The sequence below is a fragment of the Vidua macroura genome, chromosome Z (genome assembly GCF_024509145.1).
Source record: "Vidua macroura isolate BioBank_ID:100142 chromosome Z, ASM2450914v1, whole genome shotgun sequence".
Classification (NCBI taxonomy): Eukaryota; Metazoa; Chordata; class Aves; order Passeriformes; family Viduidae; genus Vidua; species Vidua macroura.
Genome location: NC_071611.1, coordinates 70,640,225 through 70,661,002, shown reverse-complemented (window position 1 = coordinate 70,661,002; position 20,778 = coordinate 70,640,225). Strand labels below are relative to the sequence as shown.

The following is a 20,778-nucleotide window of genomic DNA, read 5'->3' as shown; positions in this document are numbered from 1 at the left end:
TGTGCTTAATAGAAGGGCTTAATTAAGTATTGTTTCCTAATAGAAGCAGTAAGTATTAGGGCTTGACTGAGTATTCATCCTGCCCACCTCCCTGAAAGATACTAATTCGGAGGTTTCACTTAAACACACAAGGCTGTACATTTTGCAATCACTATTTAATCCAATTAAAACTTAAAAGTATTGGTTTGCTTGTTCTTTCAGGATCTGTTTTCTTCTCTGGGGAACAGGTGTGTATATTAACAATGCATGAATTGCCACAAATATTTATATGAACACATCTTAAATGTTGCGGTATTCTTTTCTGTTTTCTTTAAACTTGTTTTTTTTTTTCTTCATTGAGATTTGAAAATACCTTTTCTTCCACTGTCCTTTTTTTTCCCAACAGTTTTGGAGTATAACTAGGAATACATATGCCTTTGATATCATGCAAGCATAAAAGGCATTTAAGATGTTTATTATTAAAATGTCAAATGCTGTTGGAGGGTCCTCTCCTTGTAACTACATTGGACTAAAGTTTAGATAGATTGTACCAAAACTGGCAACATAGGTATAAAGGGGGAAAAAAAGGAAACAAAAAAAAATCACCACAAAAGTTGCCAAATAAAGAGTATTATGGTGATCCAGTCACATTCTAAGCTCACAAAGACACAGTTACGGCAAGTGACTAACAAAGTTTCCTTCTCAAATTATTCTTGCTGTAGTCGTCCAACCAAATACAGTACTGCTCTGTCAAGAATTTATGACTTTGGTACATTATTCTCTATCACACATTAAAGTTAGCAATATAGCTTTAATTTCTGCATTAAAGTGCTGTGTTGGGAAAGCAGTGAATACTCTGCCAAGTAATTTTTGAAAAGACTATCAAATTGAAAAATTATAGAAGTAAATTGGGATTTTCTTCCTCAAAAAATACCACGCATTTTGGACCTAATGGTATAAACACAACTTATGCCAAAACTTTATTAAATACAACTTTATGCCAAAACCTGCTCAAGGATAACAAAGTAAGGATAATAGCCAAGATTATTTTGTATCCTCTGTTTGAAAAAAGGAAACATTCTTTTACAAGGTGGGTATCACTAAACAGCTTTGACAGATCTTTGAAGAAATAATTGATATCATCCTATCATTAATCCCCTAGGCAACCCAAATATTTCAGCTAGTGGAAATAGTGTCTGCTAAGCTATAAAACTGGCCTAATAAGAAGGTTATCATATCATATTGTTCCTCTAAGATTAGTTGACAAAAGTTATTTGTGGTTAAATTATAAGAATAGCTGGTCTAGCACAAAAAAAAAAAAATCCTAAATTGATGATTTTTAAAAATTTTTCAGTACCATAGGATCTTCAGTTCAGATAGGATAGAGTGCAGTGGAGCTCAGTATTGAAACTGCCCAGCTAGGTACATGAAGGTTCAGGAGTTAAAACAAGAAGGGGGAAGAAGAGATAAAACCTAATTGCCATTGTTAGGCCTTTTCACTAAGGTTCACCATACTGTGCCAAACAACACCAGTACAAGATCCAAGTTGGTGCAGACAGTCAATCCAGTCATTTGGTCGTGCAGCATGCCCCTGCAATGCTGTCTCCAGAAAACAGCACAGATAGAAATAGGTGGAAAACCCTTCCCTTCACAGTCAGTGTGCCCTTCATCTGCTGCTGACAGCCTAAACTGGATGACAGGAGGTTCAAACACACCCCCCACCCACCAAATCCAGTGAGGGCAAGCCTTTTGCCATTCAGAAAGTATGCTCTCTGGTAGACTGTTTCTGAAAACCTATTATTATACTAAATAGCTGGGCAGTAACAGAGTATGAGCCAGCATCCAATTTATCAGTGCACTCACTGGGCTTTGTCTCCAAGACATGCAGTAATTTTAAACTTTAGAACAAGACTGAAGTAGTTCCATATCCAGTTGGATAGTATCTTGTGAAAGCTCCATTTTTCAGCTAAATGAAATATTTTTTTAAAAAGCATGCAACTTCATTTATCAGTTAAAATGTATTTAGTGTAATTAAAGACTCCATAATTTCAGTATTCAAAAGCCTGATCATGAGACCATTTAGTCATCCTGAGGTCACAGAGTCACGTTAAGACCTAAAATACCCTGTACACCTATTTCACCAAAATTAACACATTACTTTAAAAATACAAACTTACAGATTCATAAAGATATCACAACAGCACTACAGAGAAGAGATGCTCAGGTGGGGGCAGAAACAACACCCAATAGGTTTCAGGTGGCAGCTGCTTAGAAGCAGTTTGAAAGACAATTCTCAGCTGCACAACAATATGGAGATACTTCACACTAGACCATTAAAAACTGAAAAATAGAGCTCTTCCTGCTTTGTCTTCCATGTAATAGAGTTGTCCTAGCTCTCCTGTACAGTCTGTCAGATCAGTTTTCACTACCGACTACAACTTTCATGAGCAGTGAAGAGAGCACTTAACTAAAATATACCCAAAAGGACGGATGGATGAAACAGGCAAGGAGCACACTACCAACCATGGTCCTGTAGAAAGCTGGTTATATTTGCAATCAGTAAAATAAGGAAAAAAAAAAATTAAAAGCCCTTACGAGTTTCCCATCAGCAGTGTCACTCCAAAAGCACAGGTGATATGAACCACACTTATGTAAGAATAACCAAGAGAGAATACAGGCATTTTTTTTTTAATTCTGACACAGAAGTGCAAAAATACAAAAAGCTAAATAGTAATCAAAGAAAAGTAACTTCTTGTCAGTTACACTGATTTAATTTCTATGCCATATATTGACATATTAGAACACACTAGCAGAAAGAAATCTAGAGATTCAATTACACACAGATTAATAATAAAGACTATTAAGAACAGAAGATAAACAAATAACAAAGTTTTGGTGAAAATAAGTTTTTAAAATCTGCTGATGCCCCAAAGTTTTAAATGGAAAAAAAGAGTTTCTGTCTTATAAGCTTTAAAGTTTGAAGTTTAAGCATAGTAATTCTTAATAATAGATTCATTGAGTTGAGTTTAAGCTTCTACTGAAAATAACATTTCTCATTAAATGCTACAAGAAAATTCAGACGCAATCATAATATTCACATACTGGATTTAACCAGTAGTTACAGTATCAGCTTACATACCATTTTTTCCAAAGGTAATAAAGTTAGTGGAGATTCAGGCTACAACCAGAGATAAAGTTAGAAGCCTAAACAGACTAAGCTAATTTTTATAAGCAAAAACAGTTTAACAAAGAGATATTCAAATAAAAGTTTTAACAAATAAAACATGAGGTACCGTACACTACTGCATTACTTTCAAAGTGTTTCCAAAAAAGGATGCAAAAAACCTCAGGGTTTAGTCAGTAATATCAACATTCTCTTATAATCTTTCTTTGCCCTTTCTGTCTCATTTTCCCCCTCTTCATTCTTTTTCCCATATTTCTGATTGTGGTCTTTGGAACATATATCACACCTTATATGAGTGCATGGCATCTTCACAATACCAGACAACATGAAGTTAGCTATTTTCTACTAGAACTATTTTCTTAGTAAGTTAAGACCAGTTTAGAGAATAGCAGCAGTAGTCTGCCAGAATAATACTATTGGTAATGGTAATGTCATGTATATCTATTTAATTTACAAGTCAGAGGGGGAAAAAAAAGGCAAATGTCTGGAATGAATTAAGATCAAAAAGGGAAAAACTTACTTAGCATATTATGGAGAGACAAAAGTGGAACACTGTATGCAAACAAAAGGTGTATTAGGAGATGAAAAGGGCACAGGGAAAATTTCAACCGCTAACCTAGGTAAGGAAAGCAAAGGCAATAAAGCTACCCTCAAATGCAGAGAAAATCTGCATCATTACTTGACTCCAACCAAGCGCTTATATACTACATATACAGTCTTAGCTAAGACATTTTAGTTAAATAAATAGGCACCTGAGTTCTTGGTCATTTTGGACAAGTTTAAGATAATCTATTAGCACCTATATAGCGCTCCAATAAGAGAAGTCCTATATTAAAAAAAAGCATTCTATAGAGAAAAGCATACACTAGACGGATTATGTATATTTAGTGCTGGAAGACTGAAGACAGCTTCCCCTAAAAGGTCACGAGAACTAAACTTTACTCATTTTTTCAAATACTTTACACTATATTTTTTTAACGGGAGCAGTTAGTCAGCTAAATAGCTGGACATTTGCATCAATTAGGCAAGTAAGTCTTATTAGCTTGCCACTAGAATTAGAGAAATAAGATACTGACATCAGCAAAAATAGAATTCACTGCTTTTTAAATGAATCTTAAATCTTCTGTTCTGTAAGCAAAAATCTTGCATTATTTGATTTACACAGACAGCAGTTCTCATACCCAGACATCTTATTCACTTTATTTGGATCAGCCACTTTAAATGAATGTGTACATTATTTCAGTTGGTATACTGAGTGTTCATGGGCATAGCAGGATGCCAATTTCAGCTGAATACCCTACAACTACACATAAATAAAAAATTAACTCCTCTTAATATTATGTGAAGTTGGAGTTAAGAGAGAACAGTATCCTAGTTTATCTTCTACTTGATTTTTAAAGACAATTCAGTATTTATAAACTGTGATTTTTAGGCCTTATAAAACTTAACATTTTGTCAACAGACTTAACTGAGGCACCTGTAATTCTGCTTTATTAGAATCTTCTATTGCTTCTCTCAAGCACAATCTATTTAGTATTACAATGTAGTAAAAGCACACAGAAACAGAACACTTACTTTAGCTGTGGTATGCGAGAAAGCCTATAGTTTTAACATGCTGTGTCCTCTTTCAAATAGACATAATAATATTAGCATAATCTCCCAGAATTTTCCCAGAATTAATTTTCTTTATTTTTTAAAAACTTTTAGCTCTATTTTGAGCAAAAATTTAAAAAAGAAAAGAAAGAAAAAAAAGAAAAAAAGAAAAACAGAAAAAAAGAAAAAAAGAAAAAAAGAAAAAATTAAAAAAGAAAAAAGTCAAAAGAAAAAAGAAAAAAAGAAAAAAGAAAAAAAGGAAAAAGAAAAAAGGAAAAAAAGAAAAAAGAAAAAAAAAAGGAAAAAAGGAAATGGCATAAAAAACTACTTACTAGATAGAGAAAACACATATATTGCTAAAAGAATCTCAGACGCTGAGTAATATATAAATTATTTACCTTGGTTGCAATGTCAGCTTTATAACTGTCTTGCGTGGCAAAGAATCTTGAGAAGCCTGAACATCATCCTACAAGAGAATGTCTTTGAATTTGCTTTTGAATACACTTCAATGGGTAATATATGAGCTTTGTCTATTATATGCATTTTGTGGAGTACAAAACCACATTAACAACACCGGAAACTAAATCTTATTTTAGCCCGTTACTGAGGATGACAAACCAAAAAATTTAATAAACTAGTACTTCACACTGACAAAAGAAAGACCTTTACTTTGACCAATTCACTGGGAAATATTTGTTTTCATTAAAGACCTTATTAGATTCCAATATCAAATTATTACACCTGTGTTTTCATTTTTGCATACAAGACTTCATAATCACCAACTTCCTTCAAATTTTGCAAATACTTATCACATACTTTTATTAAATTTCTCCTGCAATAAATTCACTCTGAAACAATTCATTCCTGTGCATTTACCACAAGGATTCACTGTGTAGTCTCCTGTGAGCTCTCATTGTTACCTTATATTGTATAAAATGAAAAATTTCTAAAAACATAATTTGGGGGGTGTGTGGTGTGGTACAGGGCTCACTTCCACTGAGGAAAGGTAGAGACAAGACATTGCTATCACTGTTGCATAGCCTAAGAGAACAGCCAAACTGCCAATTCACAGTGCGTTCCAGTCAGTTCTTACAATGGTGACCACCACAGACTTCGAAATTGAAGTGCAGAGTTCTCAGTTCCTCAAAATATCCTTAAAATCATGTTTTTCAAATCCAGCAATTGTCACTTACATTTAAATTTTCTTTCTGCACTGAAAGAACTAAGACTAATGTACAGGAACTGTGTAATGGCTGCAGCTTTATTTTTACAGTTTGAACCTCATCCATGATCCAACTAAACCTGGGTCATTCTGGGATCTTTAAGTGTCTTCTCGCTATCAGTGTATTGCCTTCCAAGTGGTTTTTTGTTTGTTTACTAGTGTAGAGTTTGTAAAACTTAACACAAGGAGCATAAAGTATTCAGTTACCAACTGAGAAAACCATGATGCTTTTGCATGCAACTAATAATTAAGAAGAGCACAAAAAGTGATGTCATTCCAGAGTTCTTCAATAGTGTCTTATTCCCAACCTCCTTTTTTCTGCCTCCAAGAAAGGGAACTTTTCCCTGGTTGTACCTGCTACCTGCTGCAATGCTGCTGCTATGGTCTTGTGGCCTGTTCCTCTAAGTGTTTTTGACTTCTTCACCCCTCAAAAACAACAGCCACTTTCAGTCTTGGAGTCTTCATCATTTGTCTTTCTCAAGTCTCTTGACATTCATTCTGGATGCCCATCTCTGAGCAATTCTTGATGTCAGCTTCCATCAGCCACCAAAATACCACAATCTGTACTACAAAATGAATGTCTTTGAACTTCCAACTTGCTCAAGGTTTGCAAAGGTGTTCTGCAAGCATCCCGAAGTTCTCCTGTTAGCAGTCTACAAATCCCATATTAAAAAGCTTTTGTTGCTATATCCAATGTATAGCAGAGAGACTAGATTAATGATATGCTGTAGATATTGTGTGGCATACAGATAGATCTTAATCTGCTTTAGTAATCACCTTGTTTTTTTGTTTTATATAGAAACAATAAATTCATTGAAATAACAACGTCCTTTTCAATATCTGCTTTCACAGTGGTAATAACATCTTATTAAATTAGTATGCTCCTAGGCAATATACAGTTTAAACAGCAATTAGTACTTCTACAATGCAGTGGTATTAATCCAGACTGATAAAGAACAGGAACAACAAAAGTTTAGTAAAATGTAACTTTGCAACATCTTCCAATATAATTCAGAGCAGAAGTAAAACCTTCATCCCATAAATGCCTTCAAAATATTCCTACCTTATGAAAGTGCACATTTATTTTCCAAAGAGGAGAAAAATTATATATTTGTGGCACAAAAGCACATAGCATACACATGCAGTAGATATATATATAGATATATATTTGTATTTGTATAAAAGCAATAAAAAGTATAAAGAACTATGTTAACAAAAATTTTTTACATATACATGTGACTGGAAGAGTAGTTCAAGATATGACACACCTGGCACAACTAAACCAGTAGAATGTATGTAATGTTTGTTATGTCAGAAGTGTGAGATAATCATATCATAAAGACTGTCTTAACCTTGCTGTGTTTATGCACAAAGAACTCAAAGCATCTCATTTTTTGTATCTTCAGGGTAAATGCACTAAGTAGACTTCCTAAAAATTCATAGCTGTCACAGAAGAGCATTTTTGTTCAGAAAGTGAAGAGACTAAGAATTCTGAAAGGAAGCAATATTAGCAAGTGTGTTTCTTCAAGGTGTTCTTCACTGCAAAATAGGTCTCAAAATGATACATGAGGATCCACTACTGACTTTATCATCCATTTCATTGAACATTCCTGTTTCAAATAATTTCAGCAAAGTAAAAAGAGCACAAGGTACTGTCTTGATCTAATCTTGCAAACTAAGATTAGACTTCTGTTAGGGATGGGAATTTTCTATCTTCCCACATTTCTTAAGTTCCTCTGTAAAGCAAAGTCAAATTTGCATGCAGTCAAAGTCAAACAGTCAAAGTCAAAGAGTATGCAGGACTGCATACTGTTATATATTCTTACATAGGTATGTCACTTAAGTCAAACAAATTTATGTCCACAAGAAATTTAGAATACCTGCTTTTACTATCTAACTCACAAAGGGGAACAAAATAAGTCCCTTTCCTTTAGCTGTGTGGGCTTTTTTCCAGCATCAACTACTGACATGTTTGCTTTTTAATTTCTATATCTTCAGTTAATGTGAAGAGTGGTAAGTAGCACATTTCTGAGAAGGTGTAAATTTAGTTCTGATGTTTCCCAGGGCTACTCAAACTGAATTCAAAAGACATAGTTCACGTTTCATTTTTGGAAAAAATCAAGGAAGAGAGCTCACCATCTTCAGGAGTGGAGTTGCTGTGTCATAAGCACTTTTGTCTTTTAGGATGAGAATATGAACAGAGTCAATTATTACTTTCTTCACATTCATTATTGAATGGAAAAGCCTGTTAAAACATTTAAAATCTTAGTTAGTTTTCAACTGGTTTTATTCAATGCTGTAACATTAAAATTTAAAAACATTAAGGAACTCAAAAATATGAGTTGCAGAAAAATAAATAAGAATTTTAGCATCAATATAGCATGAAATTAAGAACAGTTAGTTGCAATGGGTGGCCAGCCTGAAAAATGCAGAAATATTCTGAATTATATTCTTATCTTGCATACTGAAAGTGAGGTACATCTCCTCCTGTATGCTGTGCTACCAAAGGTGTATCCTCAGAATACCAAGTACTTTTTCAAAATGCTAATCTTAGGAAAGTTTGCAATTTGTATATTTGATTTTCAGTTTCTATAATGGAGACAAGCCTGAAACACTGGTTAGAAAGTCAAGACTGTGTTTATACAGGATTAAGAGAACAATCAGAAACACAAAAACTATAAACTACAAACTATATCAACTACCAAGATGTCCACAAATTTCTAAAGACAGAGAGCTAGATAATTTTATTTGTAAAGTGAAAAATGCCTTTATTTCACTCTCTCATAACTAAGTGCATTGTAAATACTTATGATTTAGTAGATTAAAAATATAGAATTTAAAAATAGTAGTCCTGAAATAGTTTTAAACAAGGAAGAGTATTTTAGATGCATTTAAAACAATTACCTATTTAATGAACGTGCTATATCTTCAATCTACCATCATCACTTCAATTAATCAAATTTACTAGTTCTTAACATTCCAATATGAAGTAATTTTCTGAACAAACCCATAATTAAAGCATGTGTCTACACAGCCATACATATATCATGCAATGTTCTTCAAAAAATTCTATGAAGATGCTGGCAGAATAATTTCTCAATACTGAGAAATATCCCCCAGATGAAACAATAAACAATGACAGACAAGTTAAATAGAAGATTTTCAACACGAAAAAGATTTTCCACTTTTAAGACAGGTAGGCTACAGAGGGTGTGGGATTTTCCAAGGAATATATGCTTAAATCTTTGATTATCTTTGATTATTGCTTATGACAGACAAATATAAAAAGTTCTCCTACTTCCTGCAGAAAAATTCTGTTATTAAGGAAATATCAGTAATGCATCTACCTTTTGAAACATCAAAAGTTTGTTTGGACACCAAATTCTCACTCAGAGGGTTAAAAAATACTGCATAAATGAAAACCATGGGTAATCAAATCTACTTCTCGTGTAGAGCACCTCTACACTTTCAGTGGAGTATGTTGCTGTATCAAATCTGTATGTCTGAAATAAACACTTCAATTTTAAAAATGCAAAAGGAGATTAAGATTTAAGTTTGTGTATTTATAATAACTTACCTGGTGCCATAATCCACAACTACCCAATCTTTGGCTGTTCCTGTAATAGCATCATGATGCTGGAAGAGTCCAAGGTTCCTCCTAGCTTCTGTCAGCAATTTATAGTTATCCACTGAAAGAAACACACTCATCTTCTCAGATTTACTGGACTGTACTAAAGCCAAGGAGTAGAGAATTTCAGCTGCCCTGGAATTGTAGAGAATAATCAAGTATTTATACAGGGTTAAAATGTAGAAAGCAATACACATTTTATCTAAAGAATAAATGGTAAATAGTTTCATAAGCTTGTTCTTGCACATTTTAGCCCATCTTCACACTGTAGCTTCCTGCTACATTATGACATTGCAAACTAAAATACACACTCATAAACCCCATAGCATGGATAGAGTGCCTTACAAGAAACATGTAATTCCCATTTCAAAAAACAACTTATTAATCAAATGAATTTGTTTTAAATAAATATACCAATCTGTATACTATTGAATGTCATTCTGCCATTTGCACTTAGAACAAACTAAATTCTTCTAAAGGCTTAACCATGTCATGCATCTGCTTACTACAAATTCACCTGAATGGAGAGAACAGTGGATTCCGTAATCCTAACATTGAACAGAACACAGAGCCTTTCTCGTCTCCATCTGCTGCAAAAGCCTAGCACTAAAATATTAGCACTAGATTCTCATTTGCTTTATAAGAATCTAAATTTATTTTACAAAAAATATCCCCATAATTGCCAGTTATTATGGATATCTAACGGAAAAAAAAAGCCTGCATAAATTCTGGGAAAACATCTGTTAACTTTTTTCATATCTTCTCCTAAAATGTTATAATTCTCTTTTTGCAAGTCTGAAAAGTGTAGCAGTCAGAGGCCCTGCAAGGCGGTCACTAGCCTAAGATAAGAAATGCAGAGTCATGATGAGTGGACCAGAGCTGCCCCTCTTCTGCACATCAGACCCCTGTTATCTCTCTGTAAGGCTATAGGTCGTATGCTCCCTGACCTCAGCCACAGGACAAATCCTGATCCCTCAATAGCCTATATAAACCCATACCATTGCCCAGTTCAGACGGAAGAGCTGTCACTGGAACCCTTTGCAGAAGCTGCCAATAAAGACATCTCCGCAGAACTCCACACAGCCTTCACCTCTCTCCATCCCTACGTCTGCTGAGGCACTTTGCGAGCACAGAGCTGAAATCACTAAGAGCTGAAATTACTAGAGCTGAAATCACTCCACAAGTGCTCGCTAAAGTCACCAGCGGCTCGGAGCTAGCCAGGGGCCCAGACAGGCTGTGCCTCATCAGCACAGCGCTATCCGGGACACCTACGGCGGCTGCTGGCCCAGGGGCCGGACGGACCCCCGGGACCCCAGGCCGCGATAGAAAAGTGTCAGATTATTTTTCAAAATTTATTAGAGGTTAATGAACATTTCTCAAGTACTTGAAGGAACAGAGATGATACAGGTTATAGACACAAAAAGCAAAGAAATCACAACAATATATTTTCTTGTAATGTTAACTTCTAGGCATGCAAGTAATAAACTAAAAAGAAAAGGAAAATAAGTTAACTCTTTTATTTACCCAAGTTGTCAGTGAGGGCATGTGTTCATTTTTAAACTACATAAAATCAAAAAATTAACAAAAAACCCTTCGTTTTCAAACTATGCATGGTATTAATAGTTAACATGAAAAATTCCTTTAGATTCAATTTTCTCTTCATCTTTATACAACACACATGTAACAATGATATAAAAAAATGCAACCACCATATACTCAAGTAAACTGAAAGGTGCACTGTACATGTAACAGCCTAAACTATTCTCATATTGTCAATATTTCATGAACAGGTGGAGATTTTGCTCTTACCAGTTAGGTAATTGCTCAGAAGCTACATACAAAATCAAGGTGTTAAAAAGTTATAAGTCCTATATTTAATTAGCAGTGCTAGATTAACCTTAATCACTGCAATTTAAATGTTGCTTAGTGCAAATTCCTACTTCTATGAATCCCTCCTACTTTGTCCTATTGTAGCTTAATTTGAAAGAAACATGAAAATATTTTAGTTGAAAAAAGGTCATCAGATGCTCATTCATCTAGTGAATAAACCCTGTCCCAAAGCATTTTATCTTTTTTTAAAAAATCAAGTTAGCCACTAAACACTGACCTAACTTAGCTATAAAAGAAGAGAACACAGCAAATTTTAGTCCTTCAAATAAGGTGATATTTTCTTCCCCACAACTAATTTTAATTTAATTTTCTTTCGTATTAATAGGGACATCTCTCAGATGCAGAATTTTCCTTTCACATCTCAATATTTTTCTAAACACTGAAAAGGTTCAATGGTCAATGATGAAAGACACTCAGAAATACAACACTGTATAAGAGAACACTTCAGCTTATAGGTAAGCTTCAGCTTATAGGTAAGCATCTAATACCTTTCCATAAAATCTCTATAAAGCCTTGGTTTTCTCACATCTGTTTCAAACTACTGCCTATGACCTAATAAAGTTTTCAGAAATTTTCCACTTCACTGTAATTTGTAGTATTTCTCCCTGATAGGACACTGCAAATAGATCAAAATTTGCTTCACTGATTTGTCAAGGCCTATACTAGCTTAGCTTACCTAGGTCCAGTTTATATTTAACCTAAATAAATAATTTTCCAAGAGATTTTGAACTCTCAAGAGGTAGTATTTTTTATATATCTGTATAGTTAGAATTATCACTGTAGTATTCACCTTCTAAATTACTTCAATTTTCTTTTTGCAGATTTACTGTAATTTTTCCCTGTTTACATCAGTAATTAATAAGACCAAAAATTGTGTCCCTAACTTGTCTCAAACTATGATGCTGTTCTTTGTATCTTTTCATTACATTAAATAAACTTCTGGTCACATATTTTATCACCCTTTAAACTACTTCAATCCATTCATGCATCTCTCACTTAGGATTAAAAAGTCAATAATTACTCAAATCACTGTCAATCTCCATTATAAAATCCTTAAGCTTTCTTACACCTCTTTACTACACAACCCCAAAAAACCATTCTTTTGAAATAGGAAAAACCTTAAACAATCAACTCTTTTTTTACTGAAATAGTTAATTTTCATATTGGGTTCTTAACACTATCTCCTGGCTATTATGTAACAGTGAAGCGCTGCTTAATTCTGGTACTGCTGTAAGTTAAAAACATCCATCCTTGGTAAAGAACACACACACACATGTATTTACCTTCTGTTCATGGCTCCTTTTCTCACAAATATGGACATACACCAGATAGATAGATGGATGTTAGCTCAAACATACTATGGAAATAATTATCATGAGTTTGAGGATTAAATATGATCCTACTGTATTTCCTTTGACTTTAAAGAAATAAAAAATAAAATATAAAAACCCTACTCCTGCTGTTCTCATAGCTAATGTGACCTTCACGAAGATTCTCATGGTTTCTGAAAACAAAACTGACAAAAAATCTGATATTCAAACAATGAGAGCACATCTATACACTTTTTTCTTACATGTTATTTACAGAGGATAATGAAAAACTAAAAACTTCCCAGGTACTTTTTAAAACTATACTTTAATATATAAGAACATTGACAGATTAGTATTTCTCCAGAGATTCTTTACCTATACCTTTTTCAGAAGTTGAAGGCAACTGAACATTTTAAATTAAGCAATCTCTTTAATAATGTAAAGTTTTAAATACTACAAACAAATTCATATGAAGTTTTCTCCAATCTACGTAATAAAAACCAGAAAAATAACAAATAAATAGCCACACCTAAAAATCTTGAAAAAATAGACTATGCTGAAGTTGAAGGAAATTAAATCCTTGGTGCACTTTAAGAAACAGAAAGGAAATTAATCCAAACTAAAAAAAAAACCAAAAAAATTAAGTAGATAATTCAATTTATGAGAATATTATCTGTCCTTCTTTTCCTGTTCTCTTGTGCATCTTGACTTCTCCAACAGCAGTATTAAACAACATTATTTTCACTGAAAATTAAAGATTCCTGCGATGAATCATCCACTTTACCACAGTACGAACTGGATTCCTTGGAAGAAATAAAACAAGTTCTGCTAGATACAGTTTCTCTTCTGAAAGGTACTTGTATCTGCCTCCAAAACACTAGTTCCAAGCTTGCTTAGAAATGCCACTTTCCACATTTCTCTTGACCAATCCACTACTGCAGCATCCATTACAGCAAAGAACTGTAATCCTTCAGGAAGACTACACGTGAAGTGTTCAGGAGTTACATTATATCCATCTACATTTCCTTCTGGAGCTCTATAACACAGTTAAATGATCTTACATCTGCTACAAGGGAGAACCACTTAAATACTCCATTACCAAAATTCAGCAACAATTTTTTTCCTTAAAGAAGATGCAGACAGTTTTAAGAAGAACAGTAGTCTTAGATCACCTGGTACCAAATATTCCTGGCTATTTCTCAGCTTCCTCTGAGAACGTTTTTACTTCTCTCTAAAAAAGTTCACACTACAGCCATAATTCCTTACTTTGTTTTTTCACATATGTGGCTTTTGCTTTCCTGATCAGACTGCCTTTGTCTCAATTCATGGGTTTTGTAGCTTTGACACTTCCAATTCTCCTCAAGATCCTGCTGGTGGGGGAGTGAGCAAGGGCCTGCCTGACGTTAAACCATGACAAATACTTACACAGTAATCTCTCCTGTGTGCCAAAAAACACATTATGAAAGTACTGGATGGCAGGATTTACCTGATGTAGGATTCCAAGACTCTGTCCAGGCGTTTATAAAAGGGTCGTGATGTAAAGTATCCACTCCAGTAATGATGATCTCTGTCTGCATAGGTGAAGAAGTCTCCACTTAAAACAGGAAAAAGTGAATTGCTGCTCTTTTCACCCAAATTGCTTTCTTTGAGCAGAGCTTCAAAGTAATCAGATAAAGTTCCAAACTGGGCCTGAATGAAAATTAAAATTACTGTAACAAAGTTCCATTTTCATTATGCAGAAAACACAATGAGTATGCTTGGCTCCATATACATTTCAGAAACACATCACTCTTCCAGCAGATTTATAGCAGAAAGCCTATCCAAAAATTTTTAAAGTTCCCCTGCACACTTTTCAGACAAGCTGGATAGCATTTCAAAACTCAATACAAGAAGTATTTTCAAAAAAGGCATATCAATTCAGTACAAGAAAGAGATGGATCTGTTGGAGCATGTCGAGAGCAGAGTCACAAAAGTGATCAAAGAAACACCTTCCCTATGAGGAAAGGCTGAGAGAGGTGTGTTTGTTCAGCCTGGAGGGGAAAAGGCTCTAGAGAGACCTTGTTGGAGCCTTTCAGTACAGAAAGGGGTCTTGCAAGAAAGACTTGGGACAGGCTTTTAGTTGGACCTCTTGTGCTAAAACAAAGAGGTTTTAAACTAAAAGATGATAGATTCAGATTAGATATAATGACAACTTTTAACACAAGGGAGGCGATATACCCAAGGCGTCCATGGAGGTTGTGGATGATCCATCTCTGGAAACATTCAAGGCTGGATTGGATGGGACTCTGGGGCAATCTTTAAAGATGTCTCTGCTCATTACAGGGCAGTTGGACAAGACAGTTTTAAAGGTCTCCTCCAACCAAAGCCATTCTACAACTCACAAAATATGATTTTTTACTATTATTATTTAAATAGATACCTAAAATATAATATCTAAATGTCAACAAACAAATGAAGCATTGTTTCAAATCTTACAAGTAAGTCAGAAATAAATGAGCTAAGTAACACCTCAATATTATCCAAGTAGCTGTCTGGGCTAAGGAAGAAATTTTTGTAAAGCAACAAAAACGTACTTCTCCTAATTCTGTGTTTTCAGAATTAGCTCTCTTGTGTTCCAGATCTTGCTTAACCCCAAAGATGAATGTTGATTAAAAAAAAAAATAAAAAAAAATCAGCATTTCTTTAAGCTCTGTACGAAGAAATTGCATTTAGAGATGTAACATGTGGAAGAAAAAAAAAAATTCATTCTCTTCTGGTCATTTTTTAAAATGCTTAGGCATGCTAACAGCAGATCCTTACAGGGTAGGTCAAAAACTGGTATTCTTAAGATTCAGGGGAACAAAAAAAGAAGAGAAAATAAATTATTAACGTCAGTGCTGTTAGTACTGAGAAATGTTGTTAAAGAAGCATAGGTAGCAAAATGGATTTTAAATGAAAGTGAAAAAAATTAATGGAAACTGGAACAGGATAGAAGACCACATTATGTTACTAGAAATATCCTCACCATAAACTATAATTATAATATCAAGTAACTTTGCTTCATATTATTTTGAGGTTTAACAAGAAGTATACAATGTAGCATGCTACAATTTACAACACCAAAACCAAGTTTTACTAAAAATCTTTTTTAAAAGTGACTTGGAATATAAGGACTATCAGACTATCATTGTAACAACAAATTCACACTTTTTAATCTTTTAAAAAACCCCAAACATTTTCACTTCAAAGTCATTCAGATCATCCAAGTATTTGTTAGGTGAAGACAATATAGTAACTTGCCACTTTAAATGGCAGTAAAGCAGAGAAATATAAATATTGACCCTGAAATCCCACCATTAGTAAACTTTGCCTTAGCAGGCACTTCTAGAATACTTGGTCTTCTCCTTCACTGTCACAGGTACCTACCGGTATAAAACAAAAAACAAAACCAACGCACCAAGACAAGATGCAGAGATGATCTCACTTTGCATTGAATCAGAGGAGTAAAACCTCGCCAGAGAAGCATCGAAGTCAGATGAATGGAAACAGTGGAATAACCTGGTGGATTTTTTGGCATACTAGAAGACTCAGCTTAATTTATGCATAATAGATGCAAAGGAAATCTATGAATGGGAGATGGAATTCCTCAAGAGCAAAATAGGTATGTTTTACAGTGATGTACACACACTTTTAGAACAGAAGAGTGGCTGACAGGAGAATCTCAATTCTAACAGACATGTCTGCCAGATAAACATCACTAAGAGCTGTCTGAAAGAGTAAATCTCCCTTCAGATCAGAAAGGCAGAGTAGGCCCTCCCTTGTGTAAGCAGTAATATCCTAGGCATCTCAGCATTTCAGGAAGAAATGTGAACCCTTCCTTCATATAATCTAGATTCTTACATAGCTGAGCATGTCCTGTTACATGCCTTTGGAGTAACTTTCCACTAGGGAAAGTGCAGAAGAGTGTGAAAGAAAGAAAACGTGTCTCCATTTAAGCTCATATTTTCAAGAATAAATGACATCAGTTTCAAACAAAACAAAAAATCAAACAAAACCAGAAAAACACAAAAAAAAAACCCCGAGAGAGAGGTAACAACTAAGAAAGAAGAAAAACAACAAAAACAGAGAGAGGAAAACCTAAGTATTTGAACAAAAAGGAAAGGAGAAATGCTCTGATGCCAACAGTGTTCCAGCTGATCAAAATACCCTAGGTATGAAGTGGCAGATCCAGAGGATTTTGTATCTTTTCATCTGGGTATTAAAAACCAGAAAAGGGGTCGGATACTTCCATAAGGGAGCCAAGGATTAACATGACTCCAGATGGGCAGACCCAGCCTAATGAAGTAGACTGCTAGAATCCTTGACAATGGGCTAAGCAGAACCTTTCAGAGGTCTCAGAACAGCACTGGTTCTTGAAGAATTACTTCAGAGCTAGAGCCTTCAGTTTTTGCCCCAGAGACAAAATCATCCAGCCCAGGTCAGTAAAAACTACAAAAAATATGTTGCTGCTAGTGTCCAAAGAGTAGCATACATTATTGACAGAAGTAAAGCTAGTGATAGCAGCAGGCTCCAGCAAGCTCCAGTTTTAAAAGATGGGCTTTAGTTTTAAGAAATTTGAAGAGTAATCTCCTGGTCTGTCTCCCTCCACTGAGATATAGTGGTCCTTCAGCATATATCATGTCACCCACATCCCATAGGAAACACATAAAATCCAGTTTTCAGATAAAATATAATCCCAAGAAATCATCTTATGCAGAATACAAGTCCAGAAGTCAGCAGAAAGTATTAACATTCTACAGACACTACTCAAAATGCACAGTTAGAAGAATCAGGGGAGGTCTCCGGAAAGATAAGGAAAAACAGATGCACACAAAAACCATATGAAAGATACCAGACCAAGGCTTTTAAAAAAAAGCCTAAATGTGAAATCAGGCAGAAGTGCACTCTCAGGTGACACTCAAAAAACCCAAGGTTGTGGCCCCCATTTGTTACTATCACACTGTCAGAATACAGAGAACATCTATAGTACAAGAGGTCCCTAGGGCCTTCTTGTACTACAAGAAGTACACATTAGAGCATATGAATTTGTGTTTTACCTCTCACACGTAATAGTTGATTTGAAGTGGTACCTCCTCTGATAATTGTGTTAATATACTCGGTCATTCTGTAGCCAGGTAAGTCACAGATTTTGTTGTATTCAACAACATGTGCCAGCAATGGCATCTCAAGATTTTTTTGGTTTGTTTTGGAATGTAAAACCAAGAGGACACAAATAAAGCAGCAAAATCTTCTTGAACTTCTAATAAGAAAATACAATAGTTTGAATTAACAAAGTCTATGAGTCCTAAGTAACAATGCCTGAAGCCTGTGTAAACAGACTAAGAAAACAATTAAACCTACTAGCTGTTCTCCAAATTAATCTAGTTTGGAAACTATAGCTTTCAAGCCCATATTATTAACAGCAAAGTTTTTGGTTTTGGGGGAGAGAAGGTAGTAAACTCAAAAAAAATGTAAGCTACCAAGACACATCAATCTGCCGTTAAATAATACATAAAGATTCACATTTGAAAAAAAACCCAAACCTAACCACAATTATTTTTTCCATTAAGAATCTTAGAATATTGGGAAATACTGTTTTCTCCACAAAACAGAAAATGTGTTGTAGTTACCTTAACATGCCACTCAGGACGAGAATTCATATAATCAAACAGCTTCTGGTAATTCTGGTACTGCTGGTCCCATTCGGAGCTCTCAGTGTAGCGGAAATCATCCCCAAGAGGAGCTAACAGGACTTTTGTACGGAAGAGCTTTGACTTCTTCCTGTATTGATCTAATATAATCCAAGCCCTTGAGGAGAGGAAAAAAGAAGAGCCATTCAGAAGACACAGGCGGAAAAAAGCCAGCATTTGGCAAGACAATTCTTACATACCAAGTTGTGCATTAAGATGACCCTAAACAAGACATACAAAACTCTTGTTATCTCACTTTGTAACAAAAAGCTGGATGCAATTTCTCCCACTGGGACACCACATTCAACCTACTACTATTGCAAACACCACGTTAATTAAATCCTTCAATAAGCTTATCAAGCTTCATCTCAGGCAGTAGGGCAGTCTGGATCAATTTGTGCCTGTGCCAAAACTAACCTCCAGTTCAAATTATGTTTACCTGCTTTATATTTAGATAACAATCCTAATCCTCTCCAGCTCCTATTTACAATAATAAGCAAGCTCTTTCCATCCCCTCTGGCACCTTCCTTTGATACTTTGCTTAAAAAAAAAAAAAAATGCAGGAGGAAGCTTGCTGCGAAAAATCACTGTTCTCCCTTCAGCCAGGTTCTTACATGTCTTAGAGCCATCTCTCTTGAATCTTTGAGTCCTGAAAAATTATACCCACTGCTTTTATGCTTTTGGACTTAAAATAAAAAAAGCAACCCTAACAACTCAGAAACAAAATACTCACAGATGCCAACAGAAAAAACTGCAGAATTATACTTTGGCACCTACTAATTCTAGGATGAGTAAACTATCAGTTCCACAGCAGCAATATATTAAGAATCACAAGCCTGGTATATAGGTTACTGAAAAAGTCCATTTTCAACTCTCCCCCTCCAAGTCACAATTATTATCAGCATCTTCAGATGCAAATACCTTCTACTTAAAATTTTGTACATAATTCTCATAGGAAATAAAAACCATAGTAACATATTTAAGAAAACAGAAATACAAATTCCAAGGATTTAAGACAAAATACCAGAAAATTTGGATTCTAATGAGGTTCTTTTGTTTCTTCATGTCTTTTAAATAGATGATCTAGCAAAATCACCTTTCAACTGACACTCTTGAAGAATTGCTATTTAAACATTTATGCAAATTTCTAGTCCAATATATTTGCAAGCCCTCTTTTCTTGAGCAGTGTGCCAGAGTTTACTTATTTATCTGATTGTAGAAGTAGTGCATAAACACAAGGTCTGACTGTATTCTGGAGGGAGAAAGGGGCCACAATATTAACTTTAGTTAAGGATCTACAGAGTTCTAACGAGACTAGAATTTACCCCGCTAGTGTCTTCCAACTGTCTCCTGTCTATTAGTGGATTTATAGTTCAGATTGCAAATCAATACTTTCCATGACTTTCAACAGGTTGTAAGATTTAAACACAGATGATTCCTCACCACACAGCTACCAGAACAATTGGCACAAGACTTGGCAATGCTTCCTTCTAAGGAGCCTGGCTAACTCAAATTTTCCACATTTAGGCTATGGTTGAAAACATACTTTAGTGTTGAATCTCTTGAAAAATACAGGTTACATTTAATAGGATATTTAGTTTCAGCATCTCTCTTCAAAGTCCTCCTCTGGTTTCTTTCCAAATATCCAGCAAAATTCATCAGTATTGCTGCTCTCCCTTTCTTAAAGTACTGATAACTGTGGGATTATTATGTGTTTTTAAGGGAACAGCAAGATTTTCCTGCATTGCAAACCACTTTTAATTGTAAAAACACTGAAGAACACAAATTCAGGTATATCCTTCTAAGTTTCTCTCAAATAATTTCCTGTATCATTAATTCATACAGGATTGTGAAAGTGCCAGCAGAAAGCTCCAGACAGAGCACAGTGAAGACAAAAAGATACCTCTGGAGAAAAAAAAAAAAAGATTCCATCGAGTCTATCATTTTTTTCCCCTTTACTGTTCCCCAGTTAAGCAGAATTAGGTACATTTTGATATGTTTATCCTACCTACCTGAATAAAAATCTGAAAATCACAAAGGAGATAAGCCATGATAAACTTTTTGTTTTCAAGCTTTCAGATTATTACTGAATGTTTGAGACATTTCACAAATAAAGAAAATATTTTCATACCACAACTTATTTTAGTACAAAAAACAAAGTATTTGAGTAAAGAATAACAAAACAATAAACATGGCTGGTTTTGATCCTTTCTATGTCAAAGAAAGAGGAGCAATAGCCACTTGAGGTAGGCAATCACAAACAT

The 20,778-nt window shown here is 34.7% G+C and overlaps 1 protein-coding gene across 1 annotated transcript in view; it reads right to left on the bottom strand.

Moving 5' to 3' along the window:
• MAN2A1 (mannosidase alpha class 2A member 1) overlaps window positions 1-20,778 on the bottom strand; it is a 104,218-nt gene that overhangs the window by 47,097 nt on the left and 36,343 nt on the right. The window contains exons 8-12 of the mRNA XM_054003373.1: window positions 18,455-18,632; window positions 14,293-14,495; window positions 9,556-9,741; window positions 8,115-8,223; window positions 5,155-5,222 (exon numbers count right to left, since the gene is read on the bottom strand). Coding sequence (XP_053859348.1) covers window positions 5,155-5,222; window positions 8,115-8,223; window positions 9,556-9,741; window positions 14,293-14,495; window positions 18,455-18,632 — 744 coding nt within the window. The remainder of the gene's footprint in view (window positions 1-5,154; window positions 5,223-8,114; window positions 8,224-9,555; window positions 9,742-14,292; window positions 14,496-18,454; window positions 18,633-20,778) is intronic.